General features: G+C 31.7%; 2 protein-coding genes across 8 annotated transcripts; both read right to left on the reverse strand.

The window, feature by feature from the left end:
* Nucleotides 1–3421: 3421 nt before the first annotated feature.
* Nucleotides 3422–4853, reverse strand: LOC107944720 (60S ribosomal protein L9). Its single transcript, XM_016878547.2, has 3 exons — nucleotides 4362–4853; nucleotides 3762–3884; nucleotides 3422–3662 (listed from the first exon to the last, which is right to left on the reverse strand). The coding sequence occupies exons 1-3, from the start codon at nucleotides 4734–4736 to the stop codon at nucleotides 3576–3578; spliced, it is 585 nt and encodes a 194-aa protein (XP_016734036.1). The 5' UTR covers nucleotides 4737–4853; the 3' UTR covers nucleotides 3422–3575.
* Nucleotides 4854–9146: 4293 nt separating this feature from the next.
* On the reverse strand, nucleotides 9147–17896 carry LOC107951188 (nuclear pore complex protein NUP98A). 7 transcript variants are annotated; one of them, XM_016886129.2, is made up of 14 exons: nucleotides 17708–17896; nucleotides 17540–17593; nucleotides 17170–17220; nucleotides 16380–16658; nucleotides 15205–15822; nucleotides 14828–15052; nucleotides 14121–14734; nucleotides 13538–13616; nucleotides 13402–13450; nucleotides 13056–13194; nucleotides 12791–12907; nucleotides 12487–12664; nucleotides 11768–11809; nucleotides 9147–9980 (listed from the first exon to the last, which is right to left on the reverse strand). In XM_016886129.2, exons 3-14 carry the CDS (start codon nucleotides 17174–17176, stop codon nucleotides 9298–9300), a joined length of 3030 nt encoding a protein of 1009 aa, XP_016741618.2. In that variant the 5' UTR covers nucleotides 17177–17220; nucleotides 17540–17593; nucleotides 17708–17896; the 3' UTR covers nucleotides 9147–9297. The 7 variants fall into 7 exon arrangements, with proteins under 7 accessions (XP_016741618.2, XP_016741616.2, XP_040942925.1 ...); XM_016886127.2 differs by having other exon boundaries at nucleotides 17158–17220; XM_041086991.1 differs by having other exon boundaries at nucleotides 13408–13450; nucleotides 17708–17895.
* Nucleotides 17897–18428: the final 532 nt, after the last annotated feature.

The following is an 18428-nucleotide window of genomic DNA, read 5'->3' on the forward strand; positions in this document are numbered from 1 at the left end:
TAATCACTTTTCCTAAAATGACTTAATCAAATCGGTTTCCTAGAAATATACATGACGTTAAGGTGTGGCAATGGCAGTGTGCATGTCTAGGATTGGATCCGAATGGAGCTTGGTACTTAAGTAGTCCGATAGACTCACCTCCTCTTTTCCGGTTTCTTACCTGGTGCACAGCTTCCATTCACTTTAACCTATAATGAAATTATCTTTTAAAACACTAAGTAGGTTTTTCTTGATCAACAATATAAAATGTTTTGAACGCTTCGATGTGGCATGTCGGATCCGCCCATAACGTCTGGGCCGGGTTTGGGGTGCTACAATGGCAATGGCAAGATAAGAAGTAAGTTGTTGGCTGCAGGGTTTGTCCGCAATGTTACTTATCCAAATTGGGTCTCAAATGTGGTGATGGTTCCCAAATATGGGAATAAGTGGCAAATGTGTCTGGATTTCACAAATCTAAACAAGGCTTGCCCGAAGGATGTTTCCCTTTTCCCTTGATTGATTGATTGGTTAACATCTTAGCAGGGCAAGAACTCATGAGTTTTATGGATGATTTCTTCGTGTACAATTAAATTTTCATGGATCTGGACGATTAAGAAAAGACAGCATTCATTACAAAAGACAAACTGTTCTACTATACAATGATGCCTTTCGAACTAAAGAACATTGGGATAGTGAAAACTCCCCATTCTTTTTTTTAAGAAAAAACTAATAGTTTTTAGCACTAAACACAATAATATAGTGACCAATTTTCACCGTACCGTACGTTAGAAACCTTTAGTATAAATACATTAGTTATTTAATAACCAATTAAGTATTAAAAAAGTTAACATATACTTCAGCATGCTCAAATCCATGTATTTTTAGTTGTTGTAATAATAATAGTGCCAACTAATCTAAAAACTCAATTGACATGGTGTGCTTGCCACCAATATTTTTGTAAGCTCTTGAAAGATACAAGTTCAAAATCAAATTAACTTAGGCTATATTTGTTTCACTAAAAACAATTTTTAAAAAATGATTTCTGGTAAATAGATTGATTTTCTGAAAAAGCTTACATTTTTTGGTGTTTGAATGATTCTGTGTAAAATATTTTCCTTTATTTGCTAAATTTTCATGAAATCATTTTTTAAAAAAATTTTTTAGTGAAACAAGCACAACATAAATTTATTCGTTACAAAATATTATAGAAGTATTTTCTTTTAACAATCAAAATTTATTTTATAATAAGATAATATTTTATAATAAACAATAATTAATTAAAACTTAATTTAAATTACATATTATATATATTACATATATGAAGTGGATAGCGGCACATTGGTGTTGGAAGGTGTAAACAAAGCTAAGCATGATTTAAACATTCATATTTATATTATTAAAATTTTCATATTTTATAATATAAAACTTTTATTATTGAATATTTATAAATTGTAATATATATTTATTATCAAAATATTAACATAAATTTCTTTAATAATAAATTAAGAATATTATTTAAACTTTAACATTATTATTAATGTAAATTTATTATTCATATAAAATCGTAATATTATATAATTTATTAAAATAATAAATTGTATTAATAATTTATTATATTATTAAATATAAATAATTAAATATTTATTTTTAATGTTATTGAATATTATAATATTTGATATAATATTTTAATATATTTAAATTTTAATATTAAAATTTATTATTAATATGATAATATCATACTTAATTCAAATTATTCTTTATAATTGAGTTATTCACGAAGGAGCTCGTTTTTGGAAAAATTATTTACACTTTTCAAAAAGGTAAATTAATTTCCCAAAAAATTACTTATTTTCTATTGATTTGTAAATTATTTTTCATTTACCATGTTTTTCACGAAACAAAACTAGAAAAATGCAGAAAACTTTTTCCATGAAACAAACGCCCCCTTGATTGCATAAAAGTGTTTGAGGCAAAGTAGTCAATACCCTACCAATAGGCGTACCATTTTAGCCTTGATACTAATACGTACCAATATCAACATATTTCGATGAGCCGCTTTAGGTTTATCAAAGTTTTTAAATATTTTTCACATATATATTTATAGTCTTATTTTTAGTTTCTTAATAAACAATATATTATTTTGGTAAAAATAAATAAATTATATATTACATATACATACAAATATGACTTAATCACATACATATAAATATATTTATATGTAAATATATGTTTTAAAATTAATAATTAGGTTCAATAATTTTATTTACTAACTATAATTGTAGAAAAATTAAAATGGTTAGGAATAAAATTTAAAAATTGGTTTAAAATATCAAAATATTATACCAACCAGTACAAGTTGGTACAAGTCAATATTGATTGAAACACATCAAAAATTTAACCAAAACATAACATATAAAACTTGGTATCGGTTTAAGATCGGAATGGTACATATTATTTGGTACGGTACCGACTACCATGGTTTGAAGGCTTAGAGTAAGTTAAAAATGGCTAAACTACTTTTGTATTTACCCAACTATGAAAATTTACAATTGTCATTCAACTGTTAGTAATTTTCTGTTTTTTTACCCAACTATAAAAAATTACAAAATGATTATTCAAGTATTCAATTGTCTTTTTTTTTATATTGGATTTTTGGATAATTTTATTTCTACGTAGGTCTATCTTGAATTTTTGGGTAATTTTATTTCTACGTAGGTCAACTGATGACCATAAAAGACAAAAATTAAATAGTTAGATAATTATTTTATAACTTTTTATAGTTAAATGACAAAAATAAATAAATCTATTAATAGTCAAATGATTATTTTGTAACTTTTAAAAATTAGTTATAAAAAAGAAAAAAAAACTATAATCGGTTAACCTCTACCATAGTATACCCATTGAAAATATATAAAAATTATTTAATAACTCTTCTGAATATTTAATACCAACTGTTCCCTCCATGATTAGTTGAGTGATGGCTTTAGAATCAGTAGCCTGTCTCCCCCTCTCCTTGGGCTGCTTTTTTTTTTTTCTTTTGTCATCCTTTTTCAGCCATGGGTTGGTGTGACTGCCGACGCACCGCTTCTCACCTGACCCTCCTCCCACTTTCTACAGGACACCAGTTTCTACTGGTGACAGTGCTACCGACGCTCGATTTCTTCTTGATATGTTTGTTTGCTCTTTTGACCTCTTATTTTATCTTGCATGCGAATGACTTATTTGAAAATATAAGGTTAAAATTGTCAAATTATCATATTTGAACTTTAAATATTACAAGTAAGGCTTCTTAAAAAAATATTTGTTTATGGTAGCATTCTTTTTCAGAATATATCCTAAAATGCTTAAATATATCGTATCTTATCTTATTTTCAATAATTTGGATGATAATCAAGTCTTTAAACCAAAGGCTTTCATGCCTTCTTAAATTGCAGCAAAAGGGTTGCCGAAAAATTGCATTCCAAGTCATTGATGAAAGGAGCTCAATGTCGCAAAACATAAAGATGAAACAAATATAAGATAACATCCTTATAATCTAAAGTCTGAAAACCAAAGCAGAGCATTATAACACTATGAAACAAGAGATACCGTACCAATCATTCTTCTTCAGCGATCCTGCCCTTCTCGCTAACATAGATACCATCAAGGAACTTTCTAATATCCTTGTTCTTCACATGGCATTTCTGTTCCAATCAAAATTCACATTCATCAAGATAAATACCAAATATCAATCATCTCCAGCTTCAATCTCAGTGTTTAAAAGGGATCGACAGAGGGCCTACCTGGTTTATCAAAGCTGCCGAGCGTGACACAAGTTCGATATCGTTACCATCCAACACGATCTCGTCTTTAACCTTCTCTGATCGAACAATGGATACCCCTTCCAACATATCCACCTTTCGCACCTAATGTTCACCGGTGCAAACGTTAACATAATGTCATTGGAATACAAGGAACTTATCAAACTCTTGAACATGTTTCATATTTGGTTACTTGAACCCTAAAACATGAACAATTTGGTTCAAGATGTAAAAACAATGCCTGCCCATTTCTCTACATCAGTCAATGCAACCAGAACTCCAGAAAATATAAGAATTTTAGGTTGTCAAGTCCTAAGGGTGTTGACATTAAACAAACAAAATATATGAATCAACATATGCTCTTAATGTAGCATTTCAACAGCATCGTACGCTTGAATAGGCCAAAAAGAAAATGAAACAAAAAAAGCCCTAATATATGATAAAAACAATAATAAATGCCTTATTCAAACAAAAAAAAACAAATAAAGGGAATTAAATCAACAGTGTCAATGTGATTTCGATTCAATAAGAGATTAAAAGAACGGAGAGAGAGAGAGAGAGAGAGAGAGAGAGAGAGAAGACCTTCTTCTCGCCAAGGAAATTACGGATCTCGATGGACTTGTTGCCGTTAGTGATGGAGGCGTTGATGGGAAAATGAGCATAAACAAACCTCATCTTGTAACGGTAGCCCTTGGTGACGCCGGTGATGAGATTCTCAACGTGGCTGAGAGCAGTACGGATGGCGGCGCTAGTCTTTCTAGAGCCAAACCAAGCCTCGATCCTGAGCTTGCGTTTGCCGCTCTCCTCGTCCTTGATAAGATGAAAATCGAGGTTGAGGTGCTTGAAGTTACGGATGAGCTTACCCCTGGGACCTTCAACCTCGATCATCTTGGCCTTCACCTTAATATCAACCCCATCAGGGATGTCCATTGTCTCTGAAGAAAGAATGGTCTTCATTTTGCTTGCCTTCTGCTTCCTTCCTCGGTGCGGCTTCGATGGAGGGACTAAGTAGAGTGTAAAAACCCTATAACTTAAAGGCTGTAATGTTATATAATTTATTAGTATAAGGATTCAGTTTTGGGCCGGCTTTAGGGTTAAGAGCAGAAAATAGAGGAGAAAAATAGATTGCTGTGAGAGTCCGGCCCAATTAAAAAGCTTATTTTTCGAGATAATAAGCAATAAATTGAATTAATGTAAACTTGTGTATTTATCAAAAGTTAATTAATTCAGTTGCTCTTTTTTTTTAATCAACAAATTGTCTAAACCAAAATTTACTATTCCATTAATCTCAATAACAAGTAATAACTATTTAAGAATTTCTTCAAACACTTGCATATTTGTACTCCTTTTTGTAGTTAGTTGCTTATTTTTTAATTATATGTAATTTATTATTTCATTTTATTAAATTTTTAATTATGAATAATGACCAATCGATTGAATCTTAATTCGATTGTCATGAATATTGTTGTCTATACAAGAGGACATGTGTTCGAGTGTACTAAAACGAATTATTATCTTGTTTATAGATTAGGGAGGAACTATAAGTAATTTTAAGTATTGTGTTAAGTAGATTTGATCAGAACCTATAATGAAATTATTTAAAAATAATAATAATAATTGTGAATAATGACCAAAATGTATAATAATTTAAGTGTGCAAGGGATAATTTGGCCCGTGCAATTCTCATGTAATTAGTAGCCCTAGAGTAGCTAAAGGCTATCTTTTCCAACCTTACCCAATGTGTAGACAGGGGAAGGCGATAGCCCTGCCTCCACCCCAAAAATGGTAAAATTTTCTTATGATGCGTTCAAAATTTTAATAATTAAAAATTAGTATAATAATAAATTTTCTCTTCACTTCCTCTCTCCTAAAAAAATTATGATTTATCTTTGTCCCAAAGTAATTTTCTAGTTTTGCCCTTGGTCTTACCGTTATTCACTTATTCTGAAAAAAAAAACTCATTTTTTCATTTTTTTTTTGTTACCTCTTCTTATTTAAGCATTAGACAACATTTCAAAGCATAAACTTCCTTGTGGATTTCTTTTTGCCTTATAGGTTTCTTTGCGCATCCAACCTAAGATATAATATATGCCTAGCCTCTTTCTAAAGAAAATATTATTTGGCACATGCAAAGAACCTAATAATTATTGAGTGTGTCTTAAAGTACTATTTAAATTTATTGTCATTTGAAGCTGCAGGTGTGCAGTTGTTGTTAAGTTATAATACAATAGATACTTGGATGAAAGTATTCTAATAATCAAATCCAAAAGAAAATAATTTACTTCAAATTTAGGTTTTGAATACTTATAATTATTAACCTAAATTACTAATCTAATTAAATTCATGATTATGAACAGACCGACTTAAAGGAATTTTATTCTAATTACTAAAAAAACAAAGCAAAATTGTTTAAACTACTGAACTAAAACAATCTCAATTAAAAACTTTCCTCTCAAGTGTAAAATGTAGTGGTTGATTAGTTTAATTAGAAACTAATGATTAGGCTTAGTCAAATTGATCAGGAATTATCCATTGTTAACTTTAGATACTCACGATCTCTCGACTCACCTCGGATTCTAAAATTCGCCACCAAACCTCAACTCTTGCATATTAGCCAATTGCTTATAGGGTCTCTCAACTCCTAGTAGTTAACAAGTTCGATTGATCTAGTATATTAAAGCCAGATTTCTCATTTGGAAGATTGACATGTTTGTCCGGTTGCATAGGTTCAACAACTTGGACAGGTTCAGTAGCTTTGGGCGATTGGGCAGCTTGAGTGGCTCAGCCACAAGGCGGTGGATACTTCGCCTGTCAGGTTGGACGACTTCGTCAGGTTCAACACACGCTTGCATATTCCTCTTCCAACGACTTAATAATACCCATTTTTCAGAAGTTGATGATGCTCTCCTGACTAATATAAATGTGGTTCATCGTGGGCCTTAAACCAATTGTAATAAGGTTAAATGGTGCAAAATTACCATTATTGATCAAAGCATAATTGGTTGGATGTTAACATTCTCATCAGGAATAATTATCTAATTGCACTCTTTCTTAAAATGCAAATAAAAAATAAGATAGGTATTGAAGTTGGTTAGATCTAATAGAATTTCTTTGATTATGCAAATAAAATATAATCACTTTGATTCTAATAAATGACGGATAAGCATAAAAGTAGTGTGCACATGTTAAAAACTTGGTTATGCATACTTACATCCACTAGTAGTATGCCAGAAATCTTTGGATCTTGGTACATCCAAAAAAGCTACAAAAAATTAATTAATATAATGTAATATAATTCTTCGAATAAGTTATATGGTCACAATTATTATTTCTCTTAATTTTTTTTAGATATAAACATTTATATTGTCATATATTTTATAGCATTTGCTTATGTTTTTTTTAATAAGAATAAAAAGTTGAATAAAAGAGATACGTGTTTTTGGTATCATACGTACAATTACAAAATCATAAGGTAATCATTTATTCATTATTTTTTTTTATTTTGATGACTTACATAGCTTTTTATAAATATATCAAATTCTTTGATCTCCTTTGATCTCCATTTATATGATTGATTGAGAATTAATTTAATGGGAGATAAATAATGAATTGTTTTATTAATTTTTTTTTTTTAGATTTTATTAACTAGAGTATGTAAACTCTAGCATGTGAAAGAATCTCATCTTGAGTTACATGTTGTGGACTACGTTGAAGCGCCTCCTATACCAAGTAAATTTTTAATCGATTTCCTATCATAATAAGGCGCCAATTACTCGAACTAGCTTGTGAAAACCCTAAACCTAGCTGGTTTTTTTTTTTTAGATCGAACCTGATTGCAGGATAGACAAATGAAGAAATCCTACCTTGATAGAAATGAAGAAAAAATTGTTGTAGGAGAACCCCACAATTACTCGAATCTATATTTGTTTCGATAATCATAAATTTATGGAACCATTAAATAAAAGAATGTAATTGTTTAAACTATAAATAATTTATTTTGATAGAAAAACGATAAATTGAATTTAGGGTTCATTTATTTACATGTAAAATATTTTATGGAAAATGCTTTTTGCATTTTTCTGTATTTGTTTCGTAGAAAACTGCCTGGTCAACGGAAAATGACTTATAGGTTAAGATAAAATAAGCTATTTTTCCTGTAAAATGATTTGCCATTTTGAAATAAGTAAGTTATTTTCCGGAAAAGATTTTCTCTATAGATAATTTTATTTTTATATAAAAATTAACTTAAATCAAACTTAATATTATTATATTGATAATAAATTTTATTTTTTTAAAAATATTTAAAATATTATATTTTTTAATATTATTAAACATACATATTTAATTATTTATATTTAGTCATATAATAAATATAAATTATTATTTTAATAAATTATTTAATATTTTAATTTTATTTTAATAATAAATTTTAAATAATATTATTCACATATTATTGAAAATATTTAATTTTAATATTTTAATAATATATATTTATGACAATTATAAATATATTAATAATAAATGTTTTGTAGTATAAAAGTTAAAATATGTCATAAGTTTATGTACATTTCATAGATTTGTAATTTAGTCTTTATACTTTTATTTTCAAGAATTTAGTCCCTTTACTTTTCAAATTTAAAAATCAAGTCCAATTATTCACATCGTTAATTTTTTTTGTCAATTTTGTTGTTGTCACATTTTTAAATAAAAAATACTCATTTAGTACTCATGTAATTAAAAAATGACGTTGTAATGAATTTGAATTTAACATAATATTTTTAATATATGCAAAAACAATATAAAATAAAAAATTATAAATAAAAATAAATTCAATTAAACAATGAAAAAATAAGAATATCTCAAATGTGAGTTTGTTTCGTTGAAAACAATTTTTATGAAATATTTTTAAGAAATCTACCAAACAACATAAATATTTTGCACAGATTCATCTAAACACTAGCAAATATTAACTTTTCCAGAAAAATAAATCATTTTCTAGAAATCATTTTCAATTAAACAAATGAAGCCTTAATTAAAACTTAATGTTCTAAAATTAATTGAGAATTATTCCCGTTATATTTATTTTTGAACCATAAATAATTTATACGACACAAATAAGATGCAATTTTTGATTGAATTTGTCTAATAATAAGCAAACAAGTAAAAGCACTAACAACTCGGCGGTAATATATCGAATGAGTTTGAGAAAAATAATGAATGTTGATTTAATTAAATGATTAACAGGAAATCAAATTATCTACTAAAGTTGAATACAAGCCCCAACAACATTCTTAAGTATTTTTGGTTTTTTAATCTCCAGATTACGGATTTCTTTGTACTAAAAAATAAATAAAAGCAAGAAAGAGAAAAGGCAACAATTCATGCATTTACGACAATTTGGCAATTTTTGTACAATTCAAAACCACCCATCGTGAGGACACAAAACACAAGGAACAGCACAACTCCTTTCAACGCTTAGCATCAAGGAAACACTGTCCCTATCTTCTTAAAACTCAGGTCAGCTATCTGCAACACCCCACATTTTGACACCATCTTCATCTTCCAACTTATACCTGCTGAAGTGATTAACCCTGAATTTCCACTCTCCTTTGATGGGATCGTAGGAAATAAATTCAGCTCCTTGGTCCTTGGCTTTCCTTTTAAGCATTTCCTTATATTTCTCGATTTTTGGACCATCTGTGTACTGCTGTCCTGTCTTTTTATCGAAACACTTGATGTTAAGAAGTGTTACCTCTGCAGGCTTATTGAGACCTTGTCCAACAGGAGGTTTCTTGCTATCATCCATGTAAACTATTACCTCGCGGTTGTTGAACTGCACAAGGGACTCCAAATCAAGACGTCTCACATCTGTCTCACCCAGGAACTTGATGCTTCCGTAACCGTGCCGTCCAACCACAAAATCCTTGACATGCCGACAGTACCCTGGTTCAGCCCTTTCCTTTGCAGCCAGTTCTTGGATTCGAGGTTCTGTATAGTAATCAGACCGCCTAAGCTTTGGCATTAAAGCCTCAATGTCTGCCCCGTGCTCGTAGACAATAGCAGCCTCACCTGCTCTGTGGCCATTGAGTGTCATGCATGACTCTTTCTGAGCAGAATGATCGTCATGGACTCCATTAGCTTTCTGGTTACCTTTGACTGGGTGAATTCGCTCCTTCACATGGCCATTTTCGGCTGGATTTTCTACACAATCATATTAATCAAAAGACATTAAACAGCAGCAAAAGCAATTTATAATGACCCTAAATTTATCTGAAAGTTATAATCAGATAAGCACACTCATAATCTTTATCACAAAAGAATTAACATGCCAACATGCAGAATATATATATATATAGACAACAGGCTACCATGATGAATATCAGAAGACAACAGGCAGAACAAATATATATCTTTAATGCTTTGCTTTGTCCCGAATGAATATCAGAAACTCCAAAGCAAAGGAATAGACAACAGGCTACCATATTCCAGATACGAAAGTCTAGCAGACACGAGAGTTATAAAAGGAAACCTTGAGGAGCAACAAATATTTCCTAAATCAAGCCATACAATGGAAAAAAGATTACAAGCCATGGAAGTTTCACATAATAAAACACTAAATTAATACTGGTGATATAAATTAATAAAACTAGAACAAGTCCTCCCTCCGCTTCAAAAAAAAAAATTAAGATTTTGAAGTGATATTGATATTTAATCATGTGTGTGATTAATCATTAATGTAACGTTTCAATTTTTAAGTAAATAAATTTAAATTTAAAATTGAATTACCATAACAAATTCTGCAAAATATGAAATAATTTGAGACATTTATCAAAGAAAATAATTAAAACATGTGACATCAAGAAAAAATAAAACATAAATTATATAAATACCCAAACATGTTAAAACATATAAAAAAAAAACTATTTACATGTAACATTTTATATAAATTTAAAATACTTTCCACACGCGAAAAAAAATCAAACAGATTTTTCTAGAAACTGAATCACTATGACAAATTAGGTAAAATCTGAGACAAACTGTGACACAACAAAATAAAATTATTCCTCTAAATTGTATCACCATGACAAAATTCATAAAATATATCAAAATACAAAAAAAATGCATTAACACGACAGACATAGATGAATGTATCAAATTCTACATAAAAATGAATTATTAACGTTAATAAAAAAAATATACAATTTATATTACATAACACAAATGAACAAGAAGAGAATATGAAAATAATTAAAGTACATAATATCACAAAAAATAACATGAACATAATACAAATATAAACTTACAATACTTTAAATTTTAAATATATGGACCCCATATATAACAAAATTAACCTTCCAAATTTTAATTAACCCGTTGCTTTGTTGTCAATTAACTAGACATGTTCCAAGACTGAGCTACCTGCCCAGGCCTAAAGTCCCGCCCGAAGTTTGAGCAAAAATATTACACTAAAAAAATGAACTTGGACAAAAAATTAAGCCCATCTAAAATATGAGACAAGCACAAGCTCAAACATTCAAGGCTCAAGCCTAGCCCAACCCATTTCTAACATATACAAATTAAATCTATAGCAATATAATACTATAATATAAACATTAAAAGATATGATAAATTGCCTATATTTAAAATTTAAAGTAAATGAAAAATATATAACTTTATTAAATACTAAATTAAAAATAATATAAATATTCAAAAATTTTAAAAATATGGGCAGGCCTAAAATAGGCTTGAATTAGCCATTTACAAATATGAACAGGCCGAGATTTGGGCAAGCATAAAGTATGTTAATATCATTATTAAGCCCGGCCAAAACCCAGCCCAACCCATGGGCACCTCTATAATCAACTACATTTTCACAACCCTTAATTCAACCTCCACGTTGATTTGGGGGACAGCTTTTATATTAGGGTATAGATGGCATGACAGAAAATTAAAGGTGATTACAATTTCATGCAAAAGATGCTACTTACCATTTTTATCCCCAGTGTCGGAGCTATCATCAGAAATTTTGCCTAAATGAAAAAGATGCTCCGAATAGTCAGCCAGGAATAGCGAAAACTCAGTGTAATCAGAGCATTGAAAGAAAATAAATAAACTTAAATTGATAAAACTAGAAACTAAATCATAGCATTCTCAATTGAAAAAGAATATTGTGATGGCACCAAGACAGACTTCTCACAATCGAAGGCATTACCTTTTTTTTTTTTTTTACTTTTTTTCTCTAGGCCACTTGGTGACTATCACTTGGTTAGATAATCAGTCTGACTATAATCCAAGGTGCTTGTTTGGAAGTATGTGGGAGAAAGAGAGAAAATAGAAATGCAAAACACTACAAAGAGGAATCAATTACATACACAAAAAAAGGACTCTCACTCTCTAACTTCTCAGAGATTATATGCTATTAACAAGGACTCAGGCAAAAATAGCATTTTGAGACAACTGTTGAGAAACTTATAATGTCAATTGGTGGCAGGTAGGTAACACGTGTAAAGAAGAAACAAAGCCTGAAAAGAGATTTTTTTTTTTTTTTGGTATACGATCAAGTGGTTAATATCTAATGGGGAAAGCCTGCAAAGAGTTGAATGCTTAAAAACAATCACTTCCATCATTAGCTATAAGCTTTGGTTTATTCCTAACTTATTCACTTGGTCCAGCCAATGGAATGCAGATGAGCTCGAATGAATCTTACCATTCTCATGCACAGCAGCGGATGTAACCTTCAATGGAGATGCCTTCTCAGCAGAAGCTCTTGAAGGCCAACTTTCTGTGGGACGAATGATCAAAGCCCTTGGACTTTCCCTAGGGATAAAACCGGCATCAGCCTTAGGTGTGTTGGGTGTCTCTTCATCATTATTGAAAAATGGAACCTGCAGATATTGATTAACAAATAAAATAAACATATGTTAGAATTGTAACCTCATATATCACACAATCTAATCATAGTTTAACTCAGAAATCAGAGCTACTAATTTCATAAGAAGTAGGACCCTCACCTTTGGACCATTATTATTAGGATAATATTTCCTTGCAGGCAACCTAATCCGCCTTTGGGAAAGGTACCGAGAAGTCAATAAAGGCGATATTCTAGCAGGAGCAGGTTTGTCCACCACCTGATAAAATCATTAGCAGTCAATCAATTGATACTATCGTATCTTAATTGAAAACAAGAGCATTGGTATCTTGAAGAGAGAAAGAATGATCTATAACAGCACGCAAGCGACTCAAACTAGAAAAACCTAAGCAAAGTCAGAAAGTTACAGGCATGCTGGAAATTCCATACTGAACCGACGGTGCAGTCCCAGCCTGACCAATTGACATTTGAGGCATTGCAGGGAGTGTACTGTAGGGGTTTATAATAGTCCCTGGTTGTACTACAGCAGCAGTCTGTGTAGCAGACCTGTCAAACAGAACATGCAGGATTAAGCTCCACATGAAAATCGCATAACTAATTGGATGACGGTGGAGAAAACATATTCAGGCACCCTTTTGCACAGACATGTGCAAAGGTACAAGAAAGAATTATGCTTAGTAATAACTATGCATATGCATGTAGGCAGGCATATATATATGCCAGTAAAAAAAGAAGAAAAATCTGAAGGATTACACATACGATAGGCCAATATTATTCTGACCAAAAATGCCAGATCCACCACCTATAATGTCAGCAACATCATTATAGTCAGAATCATCAAAGAAAGCTCAAACTTCAATGAGAATATTCAAGATAAAACTTCTCCTACCAGGTTGTGTCTGACCAAAATTGCTAAAGCTGAAAGCACCACCGGTCTGAGCTGGTTGAAAAGGTGAAGCAAAAGAAGGCTGCACAAACAGGAGTCAAACTACAAACTTAAGGCTCAAAAACAGGTAAGAAAAGCATGCATGGTTATTACATAAAGACTCATGTACAGACCTAGAGAGTACTATAGCAAATTATAATAAGCAAAACTCCTAGAGTCTTAAAGCTCATAAAAAATTTAAAAGCTACCCTCATAAAAATATCAACAATGAATCTTCATTCAACAAAAGGGTAGGCACCTAAACGCAGAAATTAAATCAGATATCTACTCAACTTATCAATCAATCATACACCACAGGGTTCAATAGTGGACAATTAGTTGGAATTCTTAATCCAATAAAAGAAAGAAGAAAAGGCAGGTAATTCTGTGAGCAGCAACAGTGTGATGAAAATGTACAGAAAAAGAGAACTTGGTCAAAAAAGGCAACAAACTTTATAGCATCTTTCTGTAACCAAATAACAGAAGCTAAGGATCATAAATATAATGAAAAAGAAAGATGATTGTAAATATTTCACAAGTGGCTTACAGTTGTTGGGCCGAAGGCCGCTGGGTTGCTAGAAGGAGCCAATGATAGTGAGCTTGAAAACATATTCCCACTAAATCCAGTGGAAGGTGTGTTGAAAATGCTTGTTTGACCGAAGTTACTAGTATTCTGTCCAAAGGTAGAGGTCATCTGGCCAAAAGCATTGCCTGTCTGTCCAATTGCAGGGGAAGAATTGAACAGAGGTGATGTCTGACTGCTGCCAAAATTTATGCCTGGGGCAAATGCTGAAGTTGTTGCTGGAGCTGCACCAGTACCAAAAATGGACGGTGAAGATGAAAATGGAGTGACAGATGAGCCAAAAAGAGATGAACCGGTTCCAAATGTAGGAGTAGATGATGAACTAAATAATGAAGTTGAAGAAGCTTGACCAAAAAGGCTTGATGATGTTGGTTGAAAGGGGTTTGATGTAGTAGTCGAGGTTGCAAAACCTGTACTATTGAAGGATGGAGGTTTTAAACTAAATGGGTTGGTACTTGAGCTGGAAAAAGGATTTGCAGATGTTTGGCCAAATGTTGAAGAACCGAAAGGATTTGTAGATACAGGTGACGCACCAAACCCAATCCCTCCAGTAGCCTGAGCAGCTGGCTGCAGTCCACCTGATATTTCAAATTAGTACAGCAAGGTGGTGAACGTCAAACAAGAAAAAAATAATTAAACTTTCAGGGTTTTACAATATTTTACAAAGGTACCTTTATCTCCTAATTGATAATCCTCCCATCTCAGCTCCTCGTGACTTTTATCTTTATAAACAGGCATTGCTGAAATTGACCCCAACTTTGCACCTGGCTGTCCACTCCCACTATCTGCATCAGTTGTAGGTGTGTAAGGAGCTACTCTACTTCCCCCACGTTGACCTCCAAAAGGAGACTGGCCGAGACTAGTGCTTCCAAATGCTGGGGCAGAAGATTGACTTCCTGCATGAGAAATCAAATTCAATTTTATGTGCACATGCTCGCGCAAGAATCAACTTGCACTAACAACATGGAAGGCCTATCAAACTATATATTTTGCCTAAACCATACAAATAATTTCAGTTTTTAGTGGATCATGAAGACTAATTACACACCGAAAGGAGAACTCTGGGCTCCAAATGAGGTTGTTCCAAATGGACTACTACCAAATGCTGGCGTTGATTGGCCAAAAGCTGGGCTAGACCCAAAGCTGAACGATGGAGTAGAAGATGCTCCAAAAGCAGGAGTGCTTGAACCCCCAAAAGCAGAACTTGAAGCTCCAAAAGCAGGAGTTGCGGAAGTGCCAAACGCAGGTGAGCTTGATGCCCCAAATGTACCTCCAGTTCCAAAAACTGGGGCATTAGACACACCAAATGCAGTTCCAGTGCTCCCAAATGCTGGACTTCCAGTTGAACCAAATGCAGGGGTGCTCGTGGCATCAAATGCGGGGGTACTTGAGGCACCAAACGCAGGGGTGCTTGTGGCACCGAAACCTGGAGTGCTTGAGGCGCCAAACGCAGGGGTGCTTGTCGCACCAAAAGCCGGGCTACTAGTGGAACCAAAGGCAGGACTAGAACCAAACGCTGACTGAGTTGAACCAAACGGTGTGGAGGAACCAAATATACCACTACCAAATGCAGGTTGTGATTGCTGATTTGTGCTTCCAAAAGGATTTGATTGGGTGGGACTTGACCCAAAGCCAAATGCAGGCTTCTGACCAAAAACAGAAGACCCTATCCGAAACAAAGTCAAAAGACACCAAGTTACCCAAGAGCTAATGATTAAAAAGTCGACACATATAATTAAAAGCTGATTACCATAAATTAACATACAAGGAAATAGAAGTGCCCCTCATGATCACATTTAAGGCCTAATTGAAAATGTGCTATGTTTTTTAGAAAGTCTCTTACTAATAAACACTAAATTTTTCTATCTCCATGAAATAAAAGTGCAATTAATTGTAATATTGATACACATATGAATGCATTTATTTGTATAATAATGCCATGACCTACACATATTTGGTATTGGAATGCTACCATTAAAGCATCACAAAATATGAATGATCTACACATTACTCTAAAGTCAGAAGAGAATTCATACAGGTAACTAAACAACCCTAACAAAGTAGATTAATAGTGACTCTTCCTTGAAGATATCAGTTGAATTTTAGAATTTTTATGTATGACAATCATATTATCAATATATCAACAGAACCAATATGCAATGAACCGAATGAAGGATAACTTAATCATAATAATAGAAAAGAAAAAGACATACAGACTCTTACCACCAAAAGATGATGATGAACTGCCAAAAGTGGGAGTAGATGAACCAAAAGCTGGAGATGAAGAGGCACCAAAGGCAGTTGTTGAGGAGAAGGGAGAAGAAGATTGGGCCGCACCAAACACTCCAGTAGAAGTACCTCCAAATACCGAACCCCCTGTTTGGGAACCAAAAGGGTTTGGACTACTGAAGGAAGGTTTAGGTGCAAATGGATTGCTACTTGCACTGGTCTGCCCAAAAACAGATTGGGATGCAAATGGGCTACTTGATGATTGCCCAAAAGCTGTTGAAAAGAGTTTCTGACAGTTAACTTAATTGTTTAAAAAGATTCTTAAGTAATAACAAATTTATTCTAAAAAATGATGAAGTGTAAAGCAGGTTAAAGGTATATATATATACATATATATATAGCAAATAACAGAGAATGAATATTGACCGGTAACAGTTACCAAGGAACAGAACACCAACAACATACTGGTAAACACTTTTGGTGTGATGAAGTGCAGTAGTATTTTATAAATAAATAAATAAAAAGGCACCAATGAAGGAAGAAGAATTAGAAGATAACAATGATCTGTGCATATCACGGATGCAACATGTAAATGCTTCTTGCATAATTAAGCTAATCTTCAATCTGAAAACCAATCAAACTCCTGAATTTCACAATGGCTACTTTTAAAAAGGAACGGAAGAAATTATGCATTCATCGAAACAACAGCTCAACATGTAAAATCAGAATATGATTTCAACGGGAAAGAGTGAAAGGTAAGAGAAAGTCTCACGATTAGTTGTACCAAACATCTTCGTCTACGTAGTTATTTACTCCACAGGTCCTTGATCTCAAACTGAGAAAAGAAAACGAAGCAGAAAGCTGATTTAAACAAACATGGAAACTAGAACCAGTAATGAATAAATAAATTCAACTAAATCCATACTAAAACATGAATTAATATTGCGAAAAATAAATCAAATGCGGCAAACGTGATACCCCGAACCAAACTCGGGATCCGTTTCTTCGATCAAAAGAATCCATCATTCAGTAACGATTGAAAAGGCGTTTCAACCGTTTCATTTAATTTTATCCCTCCAATTCATTTACTTAAAACTAAATACACAGGCACATATATATAAAAATAAATAGTCAAAGAGGGAAAGAAGATATACCGGGAAAAAAAAAGGTGTTCAATAGCAATTATATGTACTTTCCAATTGTGAAACCTGTTATTAAAGATGACCAAAAAAAGAAAGAATCAGCATGTATTATGAAGCAGTTTATGCAGTGGAAGTGCGAGTGAGAAAAGATGATAAATTAGGGTTTGGGAGAGGGGGAACCTTTTAGGACGGATCTGAATCCAGAGGTTTGTTTATTGCGTGGGAGAATCAGAAAAGAAAGGGTGTGAAAGAAGAAGGGAGAGAAGAAGACCCACGATGGCCAAAACAACCAAACCAAGCGGAAATCATACCGGGAGCAAGGAGAAAAGCTTTGTAGGATCGGGTGATCCACGTAGCTTTGTTAGTTTGTGTAACCGGAAAAAGACATTATTTAGTGTCTAAATTAGTAAAAACCAAAAATTTTAATTTTCATCCAACTAAAACTCTATTTTGACATATATATATTTTAATTTTAATTATATACATTTTATTACTTCAATCAATTATATATTTCTATTAATTTGTATATTTATATATCTGTAATTTCTATACACAAACTCGTGTGATATAATATCTAATATTAAATTTATAATTTTTTATAATATTAATTTTTGTTTAAAAAATTTAAAGTATTATTTGATAAATTAAAAAATTAAGTATTGAAAATTTAAATACTGAATTTAAATTATAAAATATTTTAAAATATTACTTAAAATTAATTATGAAATATAATTAAATTATTTGATAAATATATTTTTAAATTATAAAAAATAAAATTTTAAATTTTAGCCTTAATTTTTAAACATTTCACTTTATTCTAAACAAAAATCAAATTTTAAAGCAAATTTTTTACATAATAATATAATATTAAAATAAATAAAATAAAATAGAATTAATTGAA

Source organism: Gossypium hirsutum, chromosome A02 (assembly GCF_007990345.1).
Source record: "Gossypium hirsutum isolate 1008001.06 chromosome A02, Gossypium_hirsutum_v2.1, whole genome shotgun sequence".
Lineage (NCBI taxonomy): Eukaryota > Viridiplantae > Streptophyta > Magnoliopsida > Malvales > Malvaceae > Gossypium > Gossypium hirsutum.

What these genes read in the sequence shown, in the direction of transcription:
- LOC107944720 (XM_016878547.2), bottom strand. Translation starts at nt 4,736, where the DNA reads ATGAAGACCATTCTTTCTTCAGAGACAATGGACATCCCTGATGGGGTT. An exon ending in ATTTCCTTGGCGAGAAGAAG is followed by an intron (nt 3,885 to 4,361) that starts GTCTTCTCTCTC and finishes GGTGAACATTAG; the next exon opens with GTGCGAAAGGTGGATATGTT. An exon ending in CGGCAGCTTTGATAAACCAG is followed by an intron (nt 3,663 to 3,761) that starts GTAGGCCCTCTG and finishes TGATTGGAACAG; the next exon opens with AAATGCCATGTGAAGAACAA.
- LOC107951188 (XM_016886127.2), bottom strand. An exon ending in AGCCCAGAGTTCTCCTTTCG is followed by an intron (nt 15,053 to 15,204) that starts GTGTGTAATTAG and finishes TTTCTCATGCAG; the next exon opens with GAAGTCAATCTTCTGCCCCA. An exon ending in CGGCCTTCGGCCCAACAACT is followed by an intron (nt 13,617 to 14,120) that starts GTAAGCCACTTG and finishes CTGTTTGTGCAG; the next exon opens with CCTTCTTTTGCTTCACCTTT.